At 40.2% G+C, this 22,909-nt stretch overlaps 2 protein-coding genes across 4 annotated transcripts in view; both read left to right on the forward strand.

The window, feature by feature from the left end:
• Positions 1–1,513, forward strand: part of LOC136438191 (ubiquitin-conjugating enzyme E2 C-like) — a 37,575-nt gene extending 36,062 nt beyond the window's left edge. For all 3 annotated transcript variants that reach the window (XR_010756404.1, XM_066432938.1, XM_066432937.1), the window contains one exon: positions 473–1,513. Coding sequence is in view for 2 of the 3 variants with exons in the window: in XM_066432938.1 (XP_066289035.1) it covers positions 473–534 (62 nt within the window). In the remaining variant the exon portion in view is untranslated. The remainder of the gene's footprint in view (positions 1–472) is intronic.
• Positions 1,514–20,938: 19,425 nt separating this feature from the next.
• The window catches only part of LOC136438192 (guanine nucleotide-binding protein G(s) subunit alpha-like), a 34,143-nt gene continuing 32,172 nt past the window's right edge, over positions 20,939–22,909 (forward strand). The window contains exons 1-4 of the mRNA XM_066432939.1: positions 20,939–21,381; positions 21,505–21,577; positions 21,732–21,786; positions 21,936–22,055. Coding sequence (XP_066289036.1) covers positions 21,234–21,381; positions 21,505–21,577; positions 21,732–21,786; positions 21,936–22,055 — 396 coding nt within the window. The 5' untranslated portion in view covers positions 20,939–21,233. The remainder of the gene's footprint in view (positions 21,382–21,504; positions 21,578–21,731; positions 21,787–21,935; positions 22,056–22,909) is intronic.

Here is a 22,909-nt window from a genome sequence, read left to right on the forward strand (position 1 = left end):
CTACGAATCCGGCCATGTTTACTAAAGTTGACCTTTGACCTCCTTCTCTACCTGATAATCACACAAAAACACCAAACTTCTACTGCCTACAGACACCACAAACATTGATGAAAGTCTGATTTTTCAACACAATTAGAAGGAAGAAACCCTTACCTGTAACATCCAGCTCAGAAATACCAATATATCCTAGAAACAAACCCTCTACAGCTACTTTTACCAAGGGTACCAAACCTATTTCCATGGGCTAAAAGTTGGCCTTCTGCGCCTGCGCGAAATACTGGAGTATCCCCAGTGCCTCTTGCATCTGGTCTTTTCCTGACCAAACTTGACTAAGGCAGAGGTTTGTGAGTTTCTCTCAGTCTGTTCTTCAGTAATGCAGATCCTTTACTTTTGTGCACAGGGACTGTTCTTGTATGCATTTAAAAAATATTGTAAGTACTGATTACTTTCTGTGCTTTTGTTTGCTCTACAGAATATAAGAAGACACTTCTGGAGAGATACGAAAAAGATGTCAGAAGTAAGAACTTCAGCTGATGACTGTCTACGCCACATTGCAATCAACTCGTCACACAAGTTTATCATCTCTCAGTGATCTAAGTTACAACAAATTAAATTCTTATCTCATGCTAGGATTGTTCAGGTAATAGAGCATAACTTACAATAAGATGGATGTCAGGGGGAACATAACATAAGAATGTTTAGGGTGGGTTTAGCGATACCATCACTTTCTGGATGTGGAACATCTTAGCTTCTATAGCAATGAACCCTTTTAGTGGATCTGTCACAGTTCAGAAAGAGGTAATGCTAGTCATTCTGAAGCCAAAGGCTTGCCTGGTATCAGCCATTTTCAACTTATGTCCTGCTTGCTTAAAATGCCTTTTGTTGGCAAAAGGCTTTTAGATAACCAGGACCTGAGCTGAACGTGACTGATACCAGGCAAGCCAAAGACTGTCTTGATGCAGACAATTCAGCCCTGCAGTCTGACAGTCTTTTTAACTTAACTTGTGAAGTTGTGTGCCCAAAATGCTGCCCATAAGCAAGAAGGCCTTACAGGCTGTGTTCCCTGTACAAGACTATTCATAACCCAATTTGTCATTATATTACTTCCTGTGAGCAGGTAACAATATGATTTACTTGTAACATGTATTGACATACAACAAAGCAAAGGGGAAGAAATCAAAACTCTTTGTTAAGACACTATGAAATGAATGACTACAATGATATTGAAACACACATTTTTATCTCAGAGGCCTTCAATAGTGTTGACTGTACCTTTTGGACGATTCTTTTTCTTTGAATCAGGACACAGATGAGAAACTTCTGTATGTGGGAACAAGATAATGCACAAGCTTCTTTTCACTTGTGTCCAAAATGTGTCCAACTTAATTTCTTAAATGTTCCAAGACATGACAAACTGATCATACCTCTTGTCCTGTGAGTTATAGAAGCCTTTGTAACACCATTTGAGTTTTCAACTTGACGCTCAAGTGATTCATTAAAGAGCAATACAGTACTATACAATACAAATGCTGCTTTTCTTCAACAGTGGTACCTGATAACCCTCCATACAGATATACATGTGTATATTGGTATGTTTTTTTTAATTCTCATACAGTAATTTTCTTTTGCGCACATGAAAAAGATTTGTGATAAGATATTTACAGTTGATTTTGGGGGCCTATTCAGTCTAACAATTTTCTGCCTTAAGAGTAGTTGACACCGAGCAATTTATTGGCAAAGGCATAGGGTCGTAATTCATAATTGAACTTTGCTAAAGGTAGTCTATCCCATACGCACTGGTCTTGTGACTAATTACTAGTAAGTTTGTGATTGGCAGCATCTCAGCCTTTGATAGACTCCTTTACCCATATACCATATCCTTTGGCAGAATGCTGTTTTAACATCCCTTCATCGATTAATCAATTGACTTCCACATTTACATAATCTATGCAATGTTAACTTTAAGTAACTTATATTTGTCATAAATATGAAATTTCCACCACTTACTACTAAGGAACTATAACTTTTTCCCATTCATTATATACATGTAGGTCAGGTCCATATTTGCAAAACTGATATCTATCAAATAAAAGTCCTTTTGTAAAATACAATGAACATGCAAAATGTTAATGATCTAGTTATCCCCATGAAAAATGGAGATATAGTTTTGGGTCTGTGTGTGTTTCCGTTTTTTTGTAGTCAGCATAACTCAAGAACCCCTTGATAGATTACAATGATGTTTGGTATATGGGTGGGTGTTGTGAAGCCGAAATTTAAGGTCGATTATGGGCCCCCTGGTATGTGACACAATCCAAATCATATAGTCTAAAAGTCAACATATTCCTACCAGGGTAAGTCAGAAAGAAACGTCTTTAGTGTCATAGCAGTTAATTCTTGTATGAAATGGGTTGAGGTTCGGCACAAATGTAAAGGCACATCTCTTGAGACTGAAATATCTCAATTTGTTATTAAGATGTTTATGAGCGACTGAGTTGATTTCATGATGACCACACCTTTCGAAGCTTGTCAGGACTAAAGATACGTTACCCTTGAGTAAGACATGACCCACTTACACTTACTGTAAGAAGCTGAAATTGCACCTGTATAATGATACATGTCTACAACTTGCATGCTATATTTCATTTCTGAACTCCTTACAGTTCATTTTTTTACAGCTGCCTGAACTCCTTATAGTTCATTTTTTACAGCTGCTAGGATAGAGTGAGGTGTGATATCAGAGCTAGTTGTATTCATAGCCAAATATGTGATGTGTTGATTATATTAAAGGCTTTTATAGTCTACTTTTCCATTCATTAAGAGAAACGAAACTTGACACAGATATGCGTTTGACAACCAAGAAGTGTGCTTGGTTTCATTTCTTCTACGATCAGGCCACACCGATTTTTTTTTTTTGCTTCTTGGGAAGGCCAGTATCCCATTTTGAAAAAAAAACTGGGTCACTATTCCCATTCACAAATATTTACTCATTACCTTCGCTGAGAAGGTTATGCAGAGGGTAGCGTTTGTATGTATGTATGTTTGTAGTGGCACAGCATAACTCGAGAACGCCTTGATGGATTGTCTTGGTATTTGGTATGTTGGTAGGTTTTGATGAGACCTGAAAACGATTAGATTTTGGGTCCCCTAGCGGCTTCTTATGGTACTGCAGCGGAACTTCCTGTTTTGATATCTCGTGTTTTGGACATGCTATGGAACTGATTTTTGAGTGGTAGATAGATCTTTGGACAGAGAGTAAGTGGTATGGGTTTGGGCCCCCTAGCGGCTTTTTTTGGAACTGCAGGAGCAGGTTTTGCATCTGACTTTGAAAGGGAATAACACAAGAAGGGCTTGATGGATAGTAATGATTTTTGGTAAGTAGATAGCTTGAGTGATGATGTACATAGTTAGATACTTCTTATGCAAATCACTATCTAATTTGCATAATCAATGAGGAAAGTTTGTACATCCGCCAAATTCCATGATAGGACTCTGAAACGTGTCCATATGTAACTGAGGAAGAGAGAAATATTAATTGATATGAACTATGCAAATGAAGACCTCATTTGCATAATTGACGAGAAAATACTATAGCAAGATGGCCTTGATGGATGGTCATGATTTTTGGTATGTTGATAGCTTGTGTGATGCTTAGTATGATTGGACGGTAATTATGCAAATCAGATTCTAATTTGCATAATTAATGAGGCAATTTAAAAATCTGCTTTGTTCCATGATATGATTTCAAATTGTAACTGAGGAAGAGAGGAATGTTGATAGATGCAAATATGCAAATGTGAGTCTAATTTGCATACTTAATGAATAACTTCTTTAATTCCACACTGGCAAATTCATTCCACACTGGTAATTTCATACATTTAATACTTTCTTTGTGGCATCGGGAAGTTATGTGAATGTGAACATCATTGAATCAAATTATACTTATAAGGGCCTCATTTGCATAATTGATGCTAAATATTAGCATAACCTTCTTTGTTAAGCTCATAATTTGATAAGCTCATACTTTGGACATGTTATATTTGAAGACAATCAACTGGTATGATTTATAATTGATGAGAAACACTCCTAATACGTCAGTCATAAAGGTTAAAATCATTTGGCGAAGGTATGAGGTCGTGGAACTCTAGTTTTACTATTTGTTCAGTTGTTGTAAGCTCAATAGCCACCAAAATAGATTATGAATTATAGTACTAGATCAAAGAATGGGGTGCACTCAATAAAATGAGCCATACAAAGCTGAAACTCGAATAATCCTCTTATTCGTTATTAGACCACAGCAAGTAAATTTTATGGATGACATCAGCGCGCGCATTGATTTTTGTCTGATTTTGAGAAATAATTTCTTCAAAATCAGGCAAAAATCCAGCAATGGTCAACTTACAGAAAATGGGAAAATATGTCAAACTTTTATCAGTTCTATCGCCAAAAAACGTCCTAGATGCCGTGAATAGGCATTTGCACATTTAGCAATCACCAGGTGTAAACCCATACAAACAAGAGTTTCACGACCTCATATCTCCATGAACAATTCTATTCATGCAAATGACTTACACATTTGCATAATATATGCTTGGTCATCAACACCTTTGTCTAACTTACACACGTTGCAATATTGACAGTCCTATAATTTTCCAACTAGATGAATTATGGTGTTTTTTGCATTAATCATGCAAATTAGGAATTTATTGGCATAATTGGTATCTGTTGATGATCCACTTTCCATAAAGTACATATGTTACATGTATTTGAGTCTGATAATGGAAAACACTGCAAATATAGATTTTCCTCATCAGCTATGCAAATTAAGTCCCAATTAGCATAATTTACCCTTTAGTATGTATATCTGTCTAAGCTACTGCATACTAAGTATCATATTGACAGTCCTATAATTTTCCAATTTGATGAGATATGGTGTTTTGCATTAATTATGCAAATTAGGAATTTATTTGCATAATTGGTATCTGTTGATGATCCACTTTCCATAAACTACATACGTTACATGTATTTGAGTCTGATAATGGAAAACACTGCAAATATAGATTTTCCTCATTAGCTATGCAAATTAAGTCCCAATTAGCATAATTTGCATTTCTTCATGTACATCTCTGTCTAAGCTACCAGCATACTAAATATCATGGAAATCCATCGTTCCTTTGTTCAGTTATCCTCCTTAGAAGATTTTCGTAAAAACGCCCCTGCAGTTCTAGAGGAAGCTGCTAGGGGGCCCAAACCTACACCACTTCTTTATTACATCACAAGCTATCTGCCACCCAAAAATCAAGACCACAGCACGTCCAGGTCAAGAGATACAAAAAATGGAATTTCTGCTGCAGTACCAAGGTCACATACCAGGGGGCCCAAAATTGACCTTGAATTTCGGCTTCACAACACCTGCCCACATACCAAATATCATCGTACTCCATCAAGAGGTTCTTGAGTTATGCTGACTACAGTGGTCCGGAAACACAAACAAACAGACAGACACACAGACACACCCAAAACTATATCTCCATTTTTTCATGGAGATAACAAACAAACAGACACACCCAAAACTATATCTCCATTTTTCATGGAGATAATAAGTAAAAAGACGAAGATTTCTAAGGCACGGCAGTTCCGTTCAGGAGAGAAATTGAAGTCTTCAGCTGAGACGAATTGACACCCCGACCAATCAAACCACGCGAATCGCATTGAAACTCAGATTCGTATCAGCCATTTTCCGACAAATCGCTTTCTAAGTTGCGTTAACGACTACACCTGACAAAACAAACTCGCCAGTGAGATGGTGGGAGGTGTCAGCTCTCCAAAGATGTTTTCAGATTGACAATTTTGGCACTTTGGAAGTGATTGAAAGCGACCGCGATTTAACGTTTAGAAAAAAATAGTTTCTACTACTTTTCTCTAAACGTTAAATCGCGGTCGCTTTCAATCACTTCCAAAGTGCCAAAATTGCGATTTGTCGGGAAATGGCTGATACGAATCTGAATTTCAATGCGATTCACGTGGTTTGATTGGTCGGGGTGATTGAGTAGTGCCTGCACCATGAAGTCACTGTCAGTCTGCCTCAGGAGACTCCCATGCCCAGTGTACGGGAATCCTTGTCTCTAGCTGTGCAAACCTGGATGTATCCTGCGGTACCACACACGATCATTGATGTTGTTTTGGGTTTCCTGGCAGCAAGACCATTCTGTGCCGATTAACTATGTTAGTATAAAAGTAGTAAGGAACGACGACGACGTCATTGCCGACTGGCTTGGTATTCAATAGACGTTGGGAAAAGGGAGGTGCCTTTTTTGTATCACTCATAGCAACATTCATCTCACACGATGCGTACTCATACGTCACACAGTAATACACGGACACATGTGTTAGGATGTGCGCGAGTGCTTGGGCACCTGCAGAAGTTTTTAATGCCAGAACAGTCAAATGTACAGAGGCGAAAGCTCCGAATCCAGTCCGAAAAGGAATGATTTGTTGCCATAAGACAACAATTACTAAAACGTCTTAAACACATGCCAAACATGCCAAATGCGAGTCAAGTTAATGACTTAACCCAAAAGCCATGCCAAAATTTGAAAAACAGTAAGACCATCTTTACAGACCTCAATTCTCTGAAGCAGTAAATTACCAAACTATATACTCATTCTTCACTCAAGACATTCTGTATGATTAAATCAACTAAGCTAGGTTGTTTGCCAGCTACGCAACCCCTAAAAAATATCCCGTTTACCGAAGGCCAAAAAATGGGGGACGTACACTAGAGCCTTTTTGCAGAACAACCAATTTTCTCTGGGATTTCTATCTCTGAAATACAAAAGCCATTCCAAAAACTTAGTAATGCTTGTTGGTAACGGTTTGAGTTAAGCCTTGCTGTACCATTACCCGACTTCCTCAAAGTCGATTTTCTACCCTGGTCGGTGCCGTCGCCCAGTGTCGAACGCCGTCAACTCCTTGGTACTCTCACCTGTTTCCCACCTGGATTCATGAAATTGGGGGAAAGACATCGAAGCCTGTATGCTAGGCAAACAGCGTTATCTGGTATTTCTAACGCAAAAGGCACTGGTACTGAAATTCAACTCAATTAAACCCTTTTACTCAAAATTTTCATCGATCTTGCAGCCTGCTTGGTGCCGGACTCAACGTCGAATGCCGACCGCACCTTCGTGCCTATTGTCTACCCATTGCTCACCTGGAGATCATATCACGTGATCTCTCACCTGTGTAGCATACCTGCTGTTACTACAGAAACTTAATTACTGGCTAATTCGTCATCGGATTCCTCAAACGCCAGTAATTGTCATTTTTTCATATTCATGTGGGCCCAGTCGCTGCTAGCGGGTCACAGTAGGACACAATTTCGGCAAGTGTTATCAAGGACCTCCGTTGTTAACTTCTAAGTATTCTTTTACTTCAATACAATTCACTGTTGTATTTCATTCGCTTCATATACTGTATACACATTTTCAAGGACAGTTTTAAAGCACTTTTCTTCGCAGTCAGGGAATCTATTGAACAAAGCTACCGGTTTACAGATAAAGACATAGAATAGAGATGTACCCGGTAATTACATGTATTAATTTTGTTTGTCGTAGAAATACTCGTCATATCCTTTCTATAATGAGTTTAATGTTGACACCGTTGCTTCGTACTGTTTTACTAAATACAGGAATATAAGACTTGTTGGTTGTGATACCATGTTTTATCGCTTCAATTCGTCTTACATGCTTTATGTTCTTCAAATTTGAAAATGTAGGTATCTTGTTTTTTTAGTCCATCTTTTTCTTTCTTCGCCCGTGCGCATTAATTTTGGAGTATGCAGAGGATGTCATCCATAAAATTTACTTGCTGTGGCCTTATGTAAAACATTATCTTCACCCCAGACTATTTGCACGAAAAAATGTTTCGTCCTGTTGCTGAAAAAATCTGAAAATCAACAAATAAAATTGGTGTGGCCTCATCAACACAAGTCATATTCAGGACCCTGGTGCCCGCTCTGAATTCAAATATTACCTCACTCCACTGCAGCAACTAAAAAAGAAAAATTGATTAGAGTTGAGAAATGAAAATAAGTATATGTCTTATAGAGATATACATTTTGATACATGTGCAGTTTCAGTCTCCTAAAATAATTGTAAGTACGAACCTCCCTTTTACTGCTGTTTGCCTCCGACAATCTTCCAAGGGTGTGGTCATATATAAATAAACTCAGTCACTCATAAAACTCTGCGTAACAAGTTGAGAGATATTACAGTCTCAAAAAGAGATGTGCCTTTACATTTGTTCCAAATTTCAACTCACATCACACAAAAATGAAGCTTTTGCCGGCGAAATGGTTACGGGGGTGGCTGATGTTTACGGGGTGGCTGCAAAAAGTATATCATTTTACCCAAAAAAGGCCGGTTCAGAGCCGGCAACGGAGGCTAGTTTCTTTCCGACTCATCATCGAACGCCACACAGCACAGTTAACAATTGGATGCCTTTCACGTGCGACTTTCTAACCAGTCTTCAATAAATTTGGACGCACTACATTTTGTACCCCTGTCATATACCTCGAGATGAATGCTGTGCTCTGCGACCTTAACTGTTAACTGTTATCCCTGAATGAATACCATATATAGCATGTCCAGAACAGTGTGCAAGAATAGGAGGCTCCTCTGCAGTACAAAGAAAAGTCGCTATGAGGCCCAAAACAGACCTTGACCCTCGCATTTCTAAGAGTTTATTGGACCATGCCGGCCGAAATGTGCAGAAACGCACATGCATACAAAAATCTAATAGACTCTTCCATTTTTCCCATACATGAAAAACTTTTCACTGCAGAAATGCCCAGTGTTTGGTCAATCAATGTTTTAATTGTACAGTGTTGCAAAGCACGGTGTTGAAGTGCTTGTATTGGTGTAGCGTTAGTGTCGAGAAAACACAACGTGCTGTGTTCCAATCTATTTGATAGGTAAGAACACCTTTTCTAAAATACATGAGACTAGGGGTGGGTACCGGTACCGTGTACCGGTACAAAACCGGTATTTCTTAATGGACCGGTCCAAAAAAAACGGTCCGTATAAAATCAGTGGACCGGCCTATGGACCGATAAGAAAATTCATAGTACCAGGCGGCCACATAACTGGTCTAAGAAAATACAAAACAGCAGATTTAACTTCGTTTTCGAAGACGTTAGCTGTGAATCATACCTAGAAACACTTAAAGGATTAGTAACTAGAATGGCAACATTTTCGGGAAAATGCAGGATATTCCCCTCCCATTACCTACACCTCAAATGTGACATCCTTAGCATCAGCTGTAAGGGTATTATGAAGTATCTTCATAAATTATGCAAAGGAGGTCGGCATTAGCATAATTTATATACCGGTGTGCACCTCTCCTAAAGGTACCTACATCTGAAATATGACAATCGTAGCCTTTACGGTGAGGGATATGCATAAATTATGCAAACGAGGGCCCTCATTACCATAATTTATGGCCAGGTATTATGACCCTTCCTAATGGTATGTATATCTCAAATATGACATTCGTAGTTTTCACGGTAAGGGAAATACAAGTTTATGCCTAAATTATGCAAATGAGGTCTACATTAGCATAATTTATGGCCAAGTGTATTCGGCTTCCCTAAAGGTACCTACAACTCAAATATGACATCCATAGCTTTTACGGTAAGGAAAATTCAAGTTTATGCATAAATTATGCAAACGAGGGCCCTCATTAGCATAATTTATGGCCAGGTTTCCTGACCTTTCCTAATGGTACCTACATCTCAGATATGACATCCGTAGCTTTTACGGTAAGCAAAATACAAGTTTATGCATTAATTATGCAAATGAGGTCAACATTAGCATAATTTATGGCCAGGCGTGTTCACCTTTCCTGAAGATACGTACATCTTAAATATGACATCTGCAGCTTTTACGGTAAGGGAAATACAAGTTTCTGCATAAATTATGCAAATAAGGTCCTTATTAGCATAATTTATGTCCAGGTGCATTCACCTTTCCTAAAGGTACCTACATCTTAAAGATGGCATCCGCAGCTGTTATGGTAAGGGAAATATAAGTTTATGCATAAATTATGCAAATGAGGTCCTCATTACCATAACTCATGGCCAGGTGTGTTCACCTTTCCTGAAGGTACCTACATCTCAAATATGACATCTGCAGCTTTGACGGTAAGGCAAATACACGTTTCTGCATAAATTATGCAAATGAGGTCCTCATTAGCATAATTTATGTCCAGGTGCATTTACCTTTCCTAAAGGTACCTACATTTCAAAGATGACATCCGCAGCTTTTACGGTAAGGGAAATACAAGTTTATGCAAAGATTATGCAAATAAGGTACTCATTAGCATAATTTATTGTCAGGTGTATTCACCTTTCCTTTAGGTACCTACATCTCAAATATAACATCCGTACATTGTAACATATGGTACATATAACTTTCTGCAATACCATTAGTAGAGCTACCACGGCACATCTACTTGGTTTTTGGCAGAAGAAGAAGAAGAAGAAGAAGAAGAAGAAAGAAGAAGAAGAAGAAGAACAGGCAAGCAAAAACAATATATCCCCCTTCCCACTGGAAGGGGAATATAAATAGACGACGAGAAGAGTATAATTATAATTTTGAGACAAAGTGCAAACCTAAGAAATTATATCGTTCCAGACATGACGTTTGGAGACTTTTGCGTGTGTCTCGCTCTCCAAAATATGATGTACTGCAACACTACTATAATCAGGTACAGGTACAGGTCCGGACCTGGACCTGACCCTCTGGACCTGGACCTGGACCGGACCTGAATTGTTTGTACCGGTACCCACCCCTACATGAGACTATTCTAGCGTGAAAATCTGTGTTTCATTTATCCTTCATCTTAGTTTTGTGTGTTATAGTTTTTGGATATCTGTGGTCAGCACAATAAGAATGTCTGCTATGGATTGAAATGATATTTGGTATTTGGGCTGGTCTTGGGAAGACGAAGGTCAAGGTCAATTTGGGACACCTTGGCGACTTTCTCTGGTACTATAGCAGAACTTGCAAAAAATACAGCGAAATCGCGGAACTCAATAGTTTTTCGCCATCAGGGTTCGGCGAGATTTCTGCGAAGTTCGACTGCGCTCGGGAGATTTGAAAATTGGCTGCTCCCCCAGGCGTGCCGATAGCGAGACGATTTTCTGTGAGTTCTCACATCACAACGACGTATTTTTGCATAATGGACGTCGCTATACATTGTGATAGTGTTGTTTGAACTAACCATGTATAAAAATGACTAGATAGATTTCCTTTCAAAATCCGATTTTCGGGGTAAAAATTGCTTTACCTTCCTTTAATGCATGTAACATGACTTGCATAAAAGTATCATAAATCCTTAGTGTTAAAGATGGAAATCGCATACTTCTGACATGTGTAAGTTAGCTAGAAGATGTACATCATGATGTATAGACAATGTAAATGAGGAGTTATTCTATGTTAAAACTACTAACATCTATGATACTTGAATGGTAACTGATGGGTATTTGTGACATATATGATGAGATTTGTATGGTCTTACATTGATTTTGCAGATTGGTATACATCATGAGACAATATCTTTGGGTGAAGGTATGAGGTTGTGAAACTCTTGTTTATAGTACATTTGGTGTAGTTCAATGGATGGATTCGTCATTTAGCGCAGCCGGAGGAAGGTTGATAATTTGGATTGAGTCGAAGTTGGCCAATTCAGTTTCACACCAGCAGACAGCAATACACATACTTGAATAGTTTCATCAGCAGTTGATAGGATACTGGATAACAAAGTTATTCACACTACAGCAGCGACACCTGGCTGCAGTCAGAAGTAAAACCAGTACGTATTACCCTGAGGAAGGTGACCAATGGTCACCGAAACGTCGGCAGGTGATTATGCACTGGCTGTGTGTACAGACAAACAACTACCTTTTGAGTCAAATAACGGTTCGGAGACCACATATCACCATAAACTATTCTGAGTATGCAAATGACTCCCACATTTACCTAATATATGCTTGGCCATGTACACCTTTAACTAACTTACACAAATCGCTTGCCATGAACTACATATGTCACATGTATTTGAGTCCTATAATGGAAAACACTGCAAATATAGATTATCCTCATTAATTATGTAGATTAGGTCCAAATTTATTATGTACTTCATTATGTACATCTCTGTCTTAGCTACCTGCATACTAAATATCATAGAAATCCATCGTTCCTTTGTTCAGTTATTGTCCTTGGAAGATTTTGACAAAAACAACCCCTGCAGTTCCAGAGCAAGATGCTAGAGGCGCCAAATCTTCATCACTTCTTCCTTACATCACAAGCTACCTGCCACCAAAAATCGCGACCATAGCACGTCCAGGTCAAAAGATGCAAAACGTTCTGCTGCTGTACCAAGGTTTCATACCAGGGAGCCCCAAAATTGACCTTGACCTACACCTACCCACATATCAAATATCATAATCCATCCAGGGGTTCTTGAGTTATGCTGACTACAAACATCCAGAAACGCAAACACACAGACACACCCAAAACAATATCTCCATTTTTCATGGAGATAATACATGGCACGTTGGACCAAATTGTTTCTTAAACATTGGATTGATTTACATCTGAATTCCTTTGCAGAAAGTTATCGATACAAACGAATTGGCTGATTGAATACGTGGAAGTAAAATGGCTGTAGCTACGCGAAATGAAATGACGAAGAATATCAGTCATTGAGAAGAGAGTCATTGTCAGCTCAATTTTCCCGATTACCCGGCTTTGCCGATTACGAGGTGCTAACTCAAACTGACCCGACTGGAACTACGGGGGTGGGGTAATAATGTGCCTGTTGATAATAGTGGCACAGCAATGATGGACTTATTCCAATTAAAAGTTTGGTTTGAGGGCTGTACTGTTTCTTGTAATTTAGTGATGAGGAGCAATCTTATTACAGCTTGCATACATATAATTGTACAACACATTTGCATGGATTTTTCACAATTCCTACATGTGCAAGTGCCTTTTTTTGCATCTAGAATATTTTTACGGTGGAACTGACAGACATATTGACCGTTAACGAAGGGTAACTTGTTGTGGCCTAGGCCTAACGAAGGTAACGTGATCAATATAGCGCAGCGAACAGAGTGGTTGCGAGCTGGAGACACACAGCCTTGTGAGACGTTGTTAGTCAAGTTATTTGTAATTAGTAATTTGGATAAGGCCACAGCCAGTAAATTCTATGAATTACATTATCTACAGACTCCAAATCTAATGTTCGAGGGTGAAAAACCCTATAACCACGGTTAGCAAGCGAATTTTTTTGAGCCAGCGGTCACTACGGAGGCTGGTAGAAAAAAGAAGATACATGCATTTTCAAAGTTGAAGACCATTAAGCATGTAAGACAAAATAAGAATAGCATTTCTATGACAATGAAAACTATGTAATACCAGGTCACATCTCCATTTACGTATTTATATGCAAATGCAACAGTTATTTGTATCAAAGTAAAAAAAAAAGAAGAATAATAATACGCATGAATCAAAAATTTATACCGATTTGTTAGTAGTTCACTTCATCAAAGAATACACAAACACATCGGATAACGCGTTGTTGATGATAATGGCGCAGCAATTACAGGCTAATTACAGTTTGGCGTGGGGGCTGTTCTGTGTCTTCCTGTAGGTTTGTGACAAGGAGAATCTTACAACATCATCACATTTGCATGTTTTTCACCATTCTTACATGTGCAAATGCCTACTAGTACTTGAGGCATCTAGGGCAGTTTTGCTAGAACTGACATATTTTCCCATTTTCGGTATGATGACCATTGTCGGAGGATTAAAATGTTTTTTGTTCCAAATCAGGCGAAAACCAATGCGCGCGCTGATGTCATCCATGAAATCAACTCAATGTGGCCTAAGAATAAAAGGCGCCAAGCCACTTTTTGCCATCCCATCATACCCTCACGGAGTGGCTGAATGCTGAGGACAGGCCAGGCCACAGGTCTACACAAATGATGACAACCACCTGATCATGCAGACGGCATGCGCACTTCCCGTGGATTTGCCGGCTGAGCTCGGGAAGTTCGTGTCAGTCGTCAGTTCTGCGGTACGACACTGTCCGGCTGGGGGTGAGTGAGCGGTCATCGAGGGATGAGAAATGCCTCGTCAGTAATCTACATGTTTAATGAATTCAATTGGTGAATTCATATAGAGATATGATCAACGGAAGTCAGGTGTTCATTTTGACCTACTGATGAAAGAAGTATTAAGCGTTCCTGTCGGCCTTCATAAAAAATTATGTTTTCACTTTGATAATTGATACTAGTAACTTCGTAAATGAGCCATAATTTGCAAAATAAATGTCTCATGATGTCAATCCCAACTTAACTTGCAGATGTCGCAAGTAAAGGATTCCTATTTACCACTACAGTTCTACACGGAAGCGGGTTGCGTCGCATAGCATTACCATGTTGGTGGCCATCAGTGCCCGGTTTTTGACAAGCAGCCGATGCACGTATAAAACGGGGCACGTATATATGTGACAGGTTTCCCACTTTGTTGACTGCATGAATAACAGGTACATAATCTTGAGTAATTTTGAAAGTATCAAAATACCATTCTTTTACTTCCCGTGTCACTTTCAAATTAATCAGTATCGCACACAAGCTAATTAACAGACGGAACTCTGCTAGCGGACGTTGTCGTAGTTGGCAATGTGTTACAAGCTCCCTCCCATTGAGTGCCCGAGCTGTTTTCTTTTTCCGTTACTTCGGGAAGGAGGATGAACTCCTTCTGGTAGTATTGGAAATGCTTTTGTTTGCGCGTTCGCAGCTAGAACTCACGTTCCCGTCGTCGCATTGGTGTGTAACTTGGCATATCGTTTGCCAGGTTGGGCGTGGTGATGCACGATGTCTTTGTTACACCGTAACTGCTTTTATCGTCAATGCAATATCGTTATTGCACCCTATAATTAATGGCATGTGCCACTGCCCTCCCATATAGACCATGCTTTAAATCCGTTCCGCATCGCTGAATGTCGTAAGCAGATACAGGGTAGATCCTTTCGCTACTTGACTATGACAGGGGCGCTAGTGTAACAAAAATGAAAGCAGATCTGCAATGGATGTCACTTGAGGACAGGAGAACAATGTCCATTTGCATGATGTACAAGATGACTAATAGACTTGTGGACGTACTGACTGATAAGTATCTAATAATGCCAGCTCATAAGAGGACTAGAAATAGTCATGCTTTTAAGTACCAGAGTTATCAGCCAAGGATTGATGTGTTCAAAAATTCGTATTTCCCGAGAACCATAGTAGAATGGGACTCGTTGTCATCAAGTACTGTAGGAGCTTCCTCACTAAGTAGCTTTAAAGAACGGTTGCAGTCAGATATGCAAAGACTAGGTGTAACAGACCGTTCGGTGTAATATGACCAGCTGCTGCCGCGCCGCGTGCCTGCGAAGCTGGTGTGTTACGCCTAATGGCGGTTATACCGGCGTTATAGATACAGATACAGATACTTGTTGTGATCGTATAGTCACTGTTACATTGTAAAATAGACAACGTGCATCACCACACGCAACCTAGCAAACGATATGCCAAGTTACATACCAATGTGGCAACGGGAATTGTGAGTTCTAGCTGCGAACATGTGCAGATCGACCTCCTGTTTGTGTATAAGTATGGTGTCCAGTCGCAGCGCACATATGTGCGCACGGGTCGGGGTGGTGCACTTTTACGCACAGCGATTTTTAATTCTTTCCAGTGATTCAAAATAGTGCTGGAGGAGCTAACAGAAGTGCTGTCTCAGCGCTAGACTATATCAAAGAACGTCTTTGAGTTGTGCTCATCTGAAGTAAAAAAACAACAACTCAGCCAGTGAAAATGGCAAATCCACCAATTGTCACATGTTAAGGTAAAAGGTATAGGCATTGGTTTTACTAAATCACATGTTCTACCAATTTTAATTTTCAGTTGGATGAGTTTTGATATCGTGGCACAGGACCACAAAACAGGCGTGAGCAGGAAGTTTGTACAGTGTAGTTCGTCCAAGGCTTTTTGTGCAGATGAATCTAGAACATGTCCTACCATTGCAGAGTTGAGTAAGTTGTGTTGTGTGGCATATCTTGATTGAATAGTATTATTCATACCGCATGTGTAACCACTGGTGCCGGGGTGTGATAGCACGTTGATCTTTTTGGCAAACATCGAGTTTAATGGCTGCCCGGCTGTGGCAGATATATGGCATTATGGAGATACAGCAAACATTGTATAGTTGTAGCTTCTTTGTTAGAGAAATCTTGGATCCAAATATTCCAGTAAGATCGAAATGCTGGGTTGCCCGTGATGCACCGCGCGTCAGCAGAGCTGCAGATAAGAGATTTTCCGTCTTCTCTAGTCACTCAGGCAGTCAGGAACACGTGGACATTCTATTTTTGCTTCGTTCGTGAATAGATTTGTTTCCTCTAGGTTTCTGGCAGCAACAGGGAGGAGCCTTGCTGGCCCTTTCTCCAGCAACTCCACATCATCTGCATATTCCATTTCTAGTGGTAACGTTATACCTAATTTGGGTATCACGTACAGATTTAGTGCAAAATGGCAGGTGGAACACCAGTACTGGGGACCAATAGATGTTTCAAAGTCTCTCTGTACCCATGGTGTGGCATGACATACCAGCAGGCAACACGGGCGGTCGGCTTAACCTAAAGCGGGTATCTCACTGGGCTGCGCCTAATCATGCCAAATTGCTACAGACATTCGGCGCTAATTTATCGCCTGAAATTGCATCTTTTTAATACAAATAAAAATTGCCCAAATGGCGCAAATGAGCGCGACATGGTGCTAAGCACCACAATCACTGCAAATCTCATTTTGATCACTTTTGATAATTGTACATTGTTTTGCAAGTAAGTGTCAACACAGTGATTTCCAAGTTATCTTGTCAGATTTGGAGCCGAAACTGAGAATGTGACATTCTGGGCGCAGCCATTTTGTTTTTAGGGGTCACGTATTTTACGCAAGGAGAAAATTGGCGAAAATTCGCAAATGTGCTGCAATGAGTTGGCGCAATTAGGCGCAGTCCAGCGAGGGTCTTCCAATGGACTAGCATTACAGTGGAAAGGCTCTAGTTGTTCTCCTTCAATGTCAGTGAGTCTTTTTTAAACCATTCCATGACTGCGTCTGCGCGTGTCCCTTGTCTGTGTGTATCGTGTACTGATAGTGGATGATGAGGTAGGGCTTCCATCTTGAGCTGCACAAAAGTACTGCCGCAGCCTTCTGTGGAGGAACTCCCCTCTACTATTAAAGATGTCAACTCTCAAGTTCCCTCAATCGTCTATCTACCCCCTCGATATGGTATTGCTTTCCTTCCTGCTTTCATGTGCATAATAATAGTCAGTAGGCCACTGACTGACTTGATTTTATGGATAATATCCGCGTGCGCATCAACTTTTGTCCGGTTATAAAAACATTTGCGACCACCTACGACAAATTTCACAAGTATGCAAGTTTATGCCGTAGATTTAAAAAAAGACAAAAATCATCGGAAAACAGATACTAACTAGAGTTCCAAGACCTCATACCTTCGCCAAATGATTTTAACCTTTATGACTGACGTATTAGGAGTGTTTCTCATCAATTATAAATCATACCAGTTGATTGTCTTAAAATATAACATGTCCAAAGTATGAGCTTAAGAAATTATGAGCTTAACAAAGAAGGTTATGCTAATATTTATGATCAATTATGCAAATGAGGCCCTTGTGAGCATAATTTGATTCAACGATGTTCACATTAACATAACTTCCCGATGCCCCCCAAAAAGTATTAAATGTATGAAATTGCCGTCATTTACCAGTATGGAATTATAGTAGTTTCTCATTACGTATGCAAATTAGGCCCACATTTGCACATTTTTTATCTATCAAAATTCCTCTCTTCCTTAGTTACAATTGGAATAGTCATATCATGGAACAAAACGGATTTTAAAAGTTGTCTCATCAATTATGCAAATTAGAATCTGATATGCATAATTATCGTCCAATTATACTAAGCATCACACAAGCTATCTACATACCAAAAATCATGACCATCCATCAAGGTCATCTTGAGTTATAGAATTTCCTCATTAATTATGCAAATGAGGTCTTCATTTGCATAGTTCATATCAATTAATATTTCTCTCTTCCTCAGTTACATATGTCACATGCTTCAGAGTCCTATCATGGAATTTGGCGGATGTATAAACTTTCCTCATTAATTATGCAAATTAGATACCGATTTGCATAAGAAGTATCTAATCATGTACATCATCACTCAAGCTATCTACTTACCATAAGTTTTTACCATCCATCAAGCCCTTCTTGAGTTATTCTCTTTCAAAGTCTGAAGAAAAACCTGCTCCTGCAGTTCCAGCCGCTAGGGGGCCCAACCCCATACCACTTACTCTGTCCAAAGAGCTATCTACCACTCAAAAATCAGTTCCATAGCATGTCCAGAGCACGAGATATCAAAACAGGAAGTTCCGCTGCCGTACCGTAAGAAGCCGCTAGGGGACCCAAAATCTAATCGTTTTCAGGTCTGATCAAAACCTACCAACAAACCAAATACCTAGACAATCCATCCAGGCATTCTCGAGTTATGCTGGTCTTCTATACACATACACACATAAATACACACAAACGCTACCCTCTGCATAACCTTCTCGGCGAAGGTGATGAAGCCCCGCTGAGCAGAGTATTGGAAATCTCAGTGTTGCCACTGAAGTAAAAACCAGTGTAAAATGACTAAAAGGCACAAAACAGATTTGCAGTGATAAAAGGATGTTTACTTTGCGCAATATGAGTAAGAGTAACATATCATGAACTAGAGTTCGGCGATCCCATACCTTCGCCGAATGGTGTTAACTTGTATGAAAGATGTGTTTGAAAGGTGTGTTATGGATTGCAGAAGTAATCTATGATGATGTTCACCTTCAGTTAACTTCCGAATGCAAGTATCAAATTACCGTTATTTACAACTTTGGAACCAATTAAGAAAATTATGTCCGATAATCCTCTACGTCACAGTTCTCATTTCATATGTCTTGAAGCGCCATTGTGAATAGCACTGTCCACATGGTAACGTTAACCCAAACATGTGGGCAGTGTCCTCGTATACACATATTGGTGTCCTCGTATATAGGTCGTCATCCCAAAAATAGCAAATTGAAAGGGAATTTCAACTTTTCCTCATTAATCATGTAAAGAAGGGCCTGATTTGCATAGAATTATGTTAATCATCACTAATCGTTTCTACTTGCCCCAAACCCTGCTTTGAGTTATCCTCCTCCAAAATTTAGATAACAAATGCGCACTGTAGTACCATAGGAACCCCCCAGAAAATCCATCTTGACCTTCGTTTTCCCGACCCCCAACAACCTACTAAAGTTCATCACGATCCATTTAATTTCAGTCGAGTTATGCCACCAACAAACAAACCGACAAACACAAAAGGTCCATTACAGCACCAAAGGAACCCTCAAGAAGACACATCTTCGAACTTGACCTTCTTCTCCCCAACAGAAACCTGCCTACCAAAAATCACCAACATCCGTCCATGCATGGCGCCAACACCATCACTCCACAAATCTCGACCAAAAATATACCCTTCTGCCTACGGCGAAGGCAAATATGAGCATAACATTAAAAGACTTTTACAGTGACAGAAATGAACCAAAACCAAAACGAACTGACACGAACCATATTTCACTCTATTATGTGTTTTGTACCATGGGTGTGTAATGATATATGTTCGTAGATTTATTAGAACAAACCTTGAAACAGATATATATATTACTTTTTACAGAATAAACTGCGGCGGATCTTGACGACTAATGGACCTTTTGGCGACTAATGGGGGGGGGGGACAATATCGGAGACTAAAAACAAGCGCCATTTCAGGTGACAAATTGGCGTACATTGACAACGAGCGAATGTTGACGAAGTTGGCGAATGTCAGTCTCCAATCAGTCGCCAACAGGTCGCGGTCCGCAGAGATAGGGGCTTTACTGTGGTAGTGTGGAATGTACACCTGTTACTCTACCATCTACTCTCAGCGCAAAAAGTTCGGAAACTTAAATTTAATCAATCATTCATATCTCCATTATTATTTTATGAATGATGGATGACGCACAGCGGTCCTCATCAGATTGACGGACGAACCACATGAACAGTGAATTAAGTATTATCGGACAGCCTTTTCAAGTTACCCTTCCAATGATACCATATTTGTTATGATACCATAACATTAAGAGGTGACACGCCAGAGCTGAGGGTGCGATTGAGTCATGAAGAAAGTGCCGGAATCCCCCCTGCCAACACACTGAGTTGGGGGTCGACCCACCACGAAATCAGTCATAGGCGCTCACTGTACAAAAGCGTGATCCAGTAACCATTTTGTCATCAATGGAAAAGCTTGAATTGACTTGTGTTTAGGTTTTCTAGCTCTCGAGTATAAAACGGTCATAAAACTCGCATTACACCCAGACGAGATGTATGTCTGTCACGTGTTATTTTCACCAGGCAGTTTGTCATTGAACTAAATTTATATAAAACACCTGATGCGCTGCAGTGAAGTTGAATAAAAACACCAGGTTGGGAACATTGTAAATAAAGTACAGATAATCTATGTGGTCATTGCTCGAGATAGACGCCTTTGCGCATTTCTTTTTCATTACTAATTTAAGAAATATTTATTGGAAATATGCAACAGGTAAAAACAACACAAGGATACAATTGTCCATCCAGATTGCGTCTGATTTTGCAAGGAGGTTAAAATTAACCTCCTTGGATTTTGTCTGCTTCTTTCTTGACTATCCTGAGCTGAGCACCTTTGCGTGTGGCTGCGGTGCGGTATCCCAGGGTGCTTGGCGCGAGGGGCCCCACCCAGCGCTGTCAAAGTTGACGTGTGGTTACAGCATTCCCGTCCATGGGCTCAGCTCAACCTGCCCGGGACATCGCCGACAAAACCACGTACACACCACATTTTCAGCTAGGATAGGGTACCACAGACACGGGAGGACCCGTTCTACCTGTGTACGGAACCGTTTGAGCGCTGGCAGGCTGGTTGTTGGTGGCCCGTGCAGCGAAACCTTCCCGAGAGCTGGCTGGACCTGGGCTGAAGGGTTTTGGTCTGCAGCCCCGCGCAGACGGTGGAAACCATGCCCATGATGGGGTGTTGGGGCCAAAGGAAGAGCGAGGAAACAAAGGATCTGGAGAAAAAGCAGAAAAGAGCCAACCGGAGGATAGAAGAGCAGCTAAAGAAGGACAAACAAGTGTACAGAGCAACACACCGCCTGCTGCTGCTCGGTAAGGCACGTCGGTCCGGGCTCGCTCGGTGCTGTGCAGGTTGCTTCTTCACGTTGGGCTTGTTACTTCGCCGTTTATTTGGCCCAGTTTTAACTATGTGTTGATTTGCTTTTTCCCTTCAAGGTGCTGGTGAGTCAGGAAAGAGTACCATCGTCAAGCAGATGAAAATTCTGCACCAAAACAGCTTCGATGAACAGTAAGTCCGGCTGTTTTTACCCGGCTTGGGGCCCCCGGTAGGGGTTTGCTTGTTATGGTGGTCGTATGTGTTTTGAAGTGAACTTACCCCCCACGATCATAGATCGCCAATTGTTAAGATGTTTAACGTCTCATTTTTTCTTTTTGTCCGACAGGGAGAGGTGTCAGAAAATCGCAGACATCAAAAAGAATATTCGAGATGCCATAATAGTAGGTATTTCTCTGAAATCTGGTCTTTTCACGACCCGAATGTGGAGTTCCATTTTGTGTATATTGATCATTCTTGTCGGCCATGTTTTGTCCGGTAGTCCTTTCTGCAGCAGGACAAGTTTGACGGACGGTTTCTCTGTTTTCCTCAGACAATCACCGGCGCCATGAGCACATTAACGCCTCCCGTACCTCTGGCTGATCACACTTTACAGGCTCGGGTGGACTACATCCAAGATGTGGCCACTCAGCCCGAGTTTTCCTATCCCCCGGTAAGTGTCATGCTGTTCATGTACACGGAAATAGTAATTGTAAAACAAGATGGCAGCTCTTGTAGCCCACCTTAAGAACAGTGAACGGAGCAGGTTCGGTTTGAACATAATCCAAGTAACCACCACCTGTACATGGAACTGGTCTTTAACACGGTATGTAAAGATTTAAGCACAAACTAAAACATCTTACTTAACGTTATAGTAGTTACTAGTTACATTTCATGATATTACATGACCAACATTCAGTAACTTTGTGCATTATTTTTATAGCTTTTTATTAGTGTGAGGTACCGCAGAACCTAAGACATTTAGAGAGGAAATGAGGTGGCTCTCATCTGCAGACAGTAATGTCTGTCACATGTCACATTCACTCACACTCATTCACCACACACATTTACACTCACAAACTCACAGATACTTGTGTGCATGCACACACAGACAGACGACATGTGTGTCCTCACACAAACACAGTCAGATATCTCCCCAGATGTTTCGATCAGGATGAAGAAGTGTGATGTGGGGGTACATGTAGGTCTGAGGGGGGAACATGTTGCATTATGCCTTTTCCATTCACAAATGGAAGCCATTCCCTGCAACTTCAACCTTACATGTTTTCTGCAATAACACACTCGTGAGGTAGGAGAAATGCTTAAGATCTTGTACATAACAAGCACAATAAATGTATTATTTAGTTTATTTCTGCATTGTTAGTTGTGTCAATTTTTAACTTCTGTCTAGAGGAAAAATGGATGATAAGCAGGTAGGTTTTTTTTTCATATACAGTATGCCTTAAAACCATTTTCCCTCCAAACCAATGTCACAAGGGAAACAAATTTATGCTTGTTTTTATAGTT

This window comes from Branchiostoma lanceolatum, chromosome 7, assembly GCF_035083965.1.
Source record: "Branchiostoma lanceolatum isolate klBraLanc5 chromosome 7, klBraLanc5.hap2, whole genome shotgun sequence".
NCBI classification, from domain to species: Eukaryota; Metazoa; Chordata; class Leptocardii; order Amphioxiformes; family Branchiostomatidae; genus Branchiostoma; species Branchiostoma lanceolatum.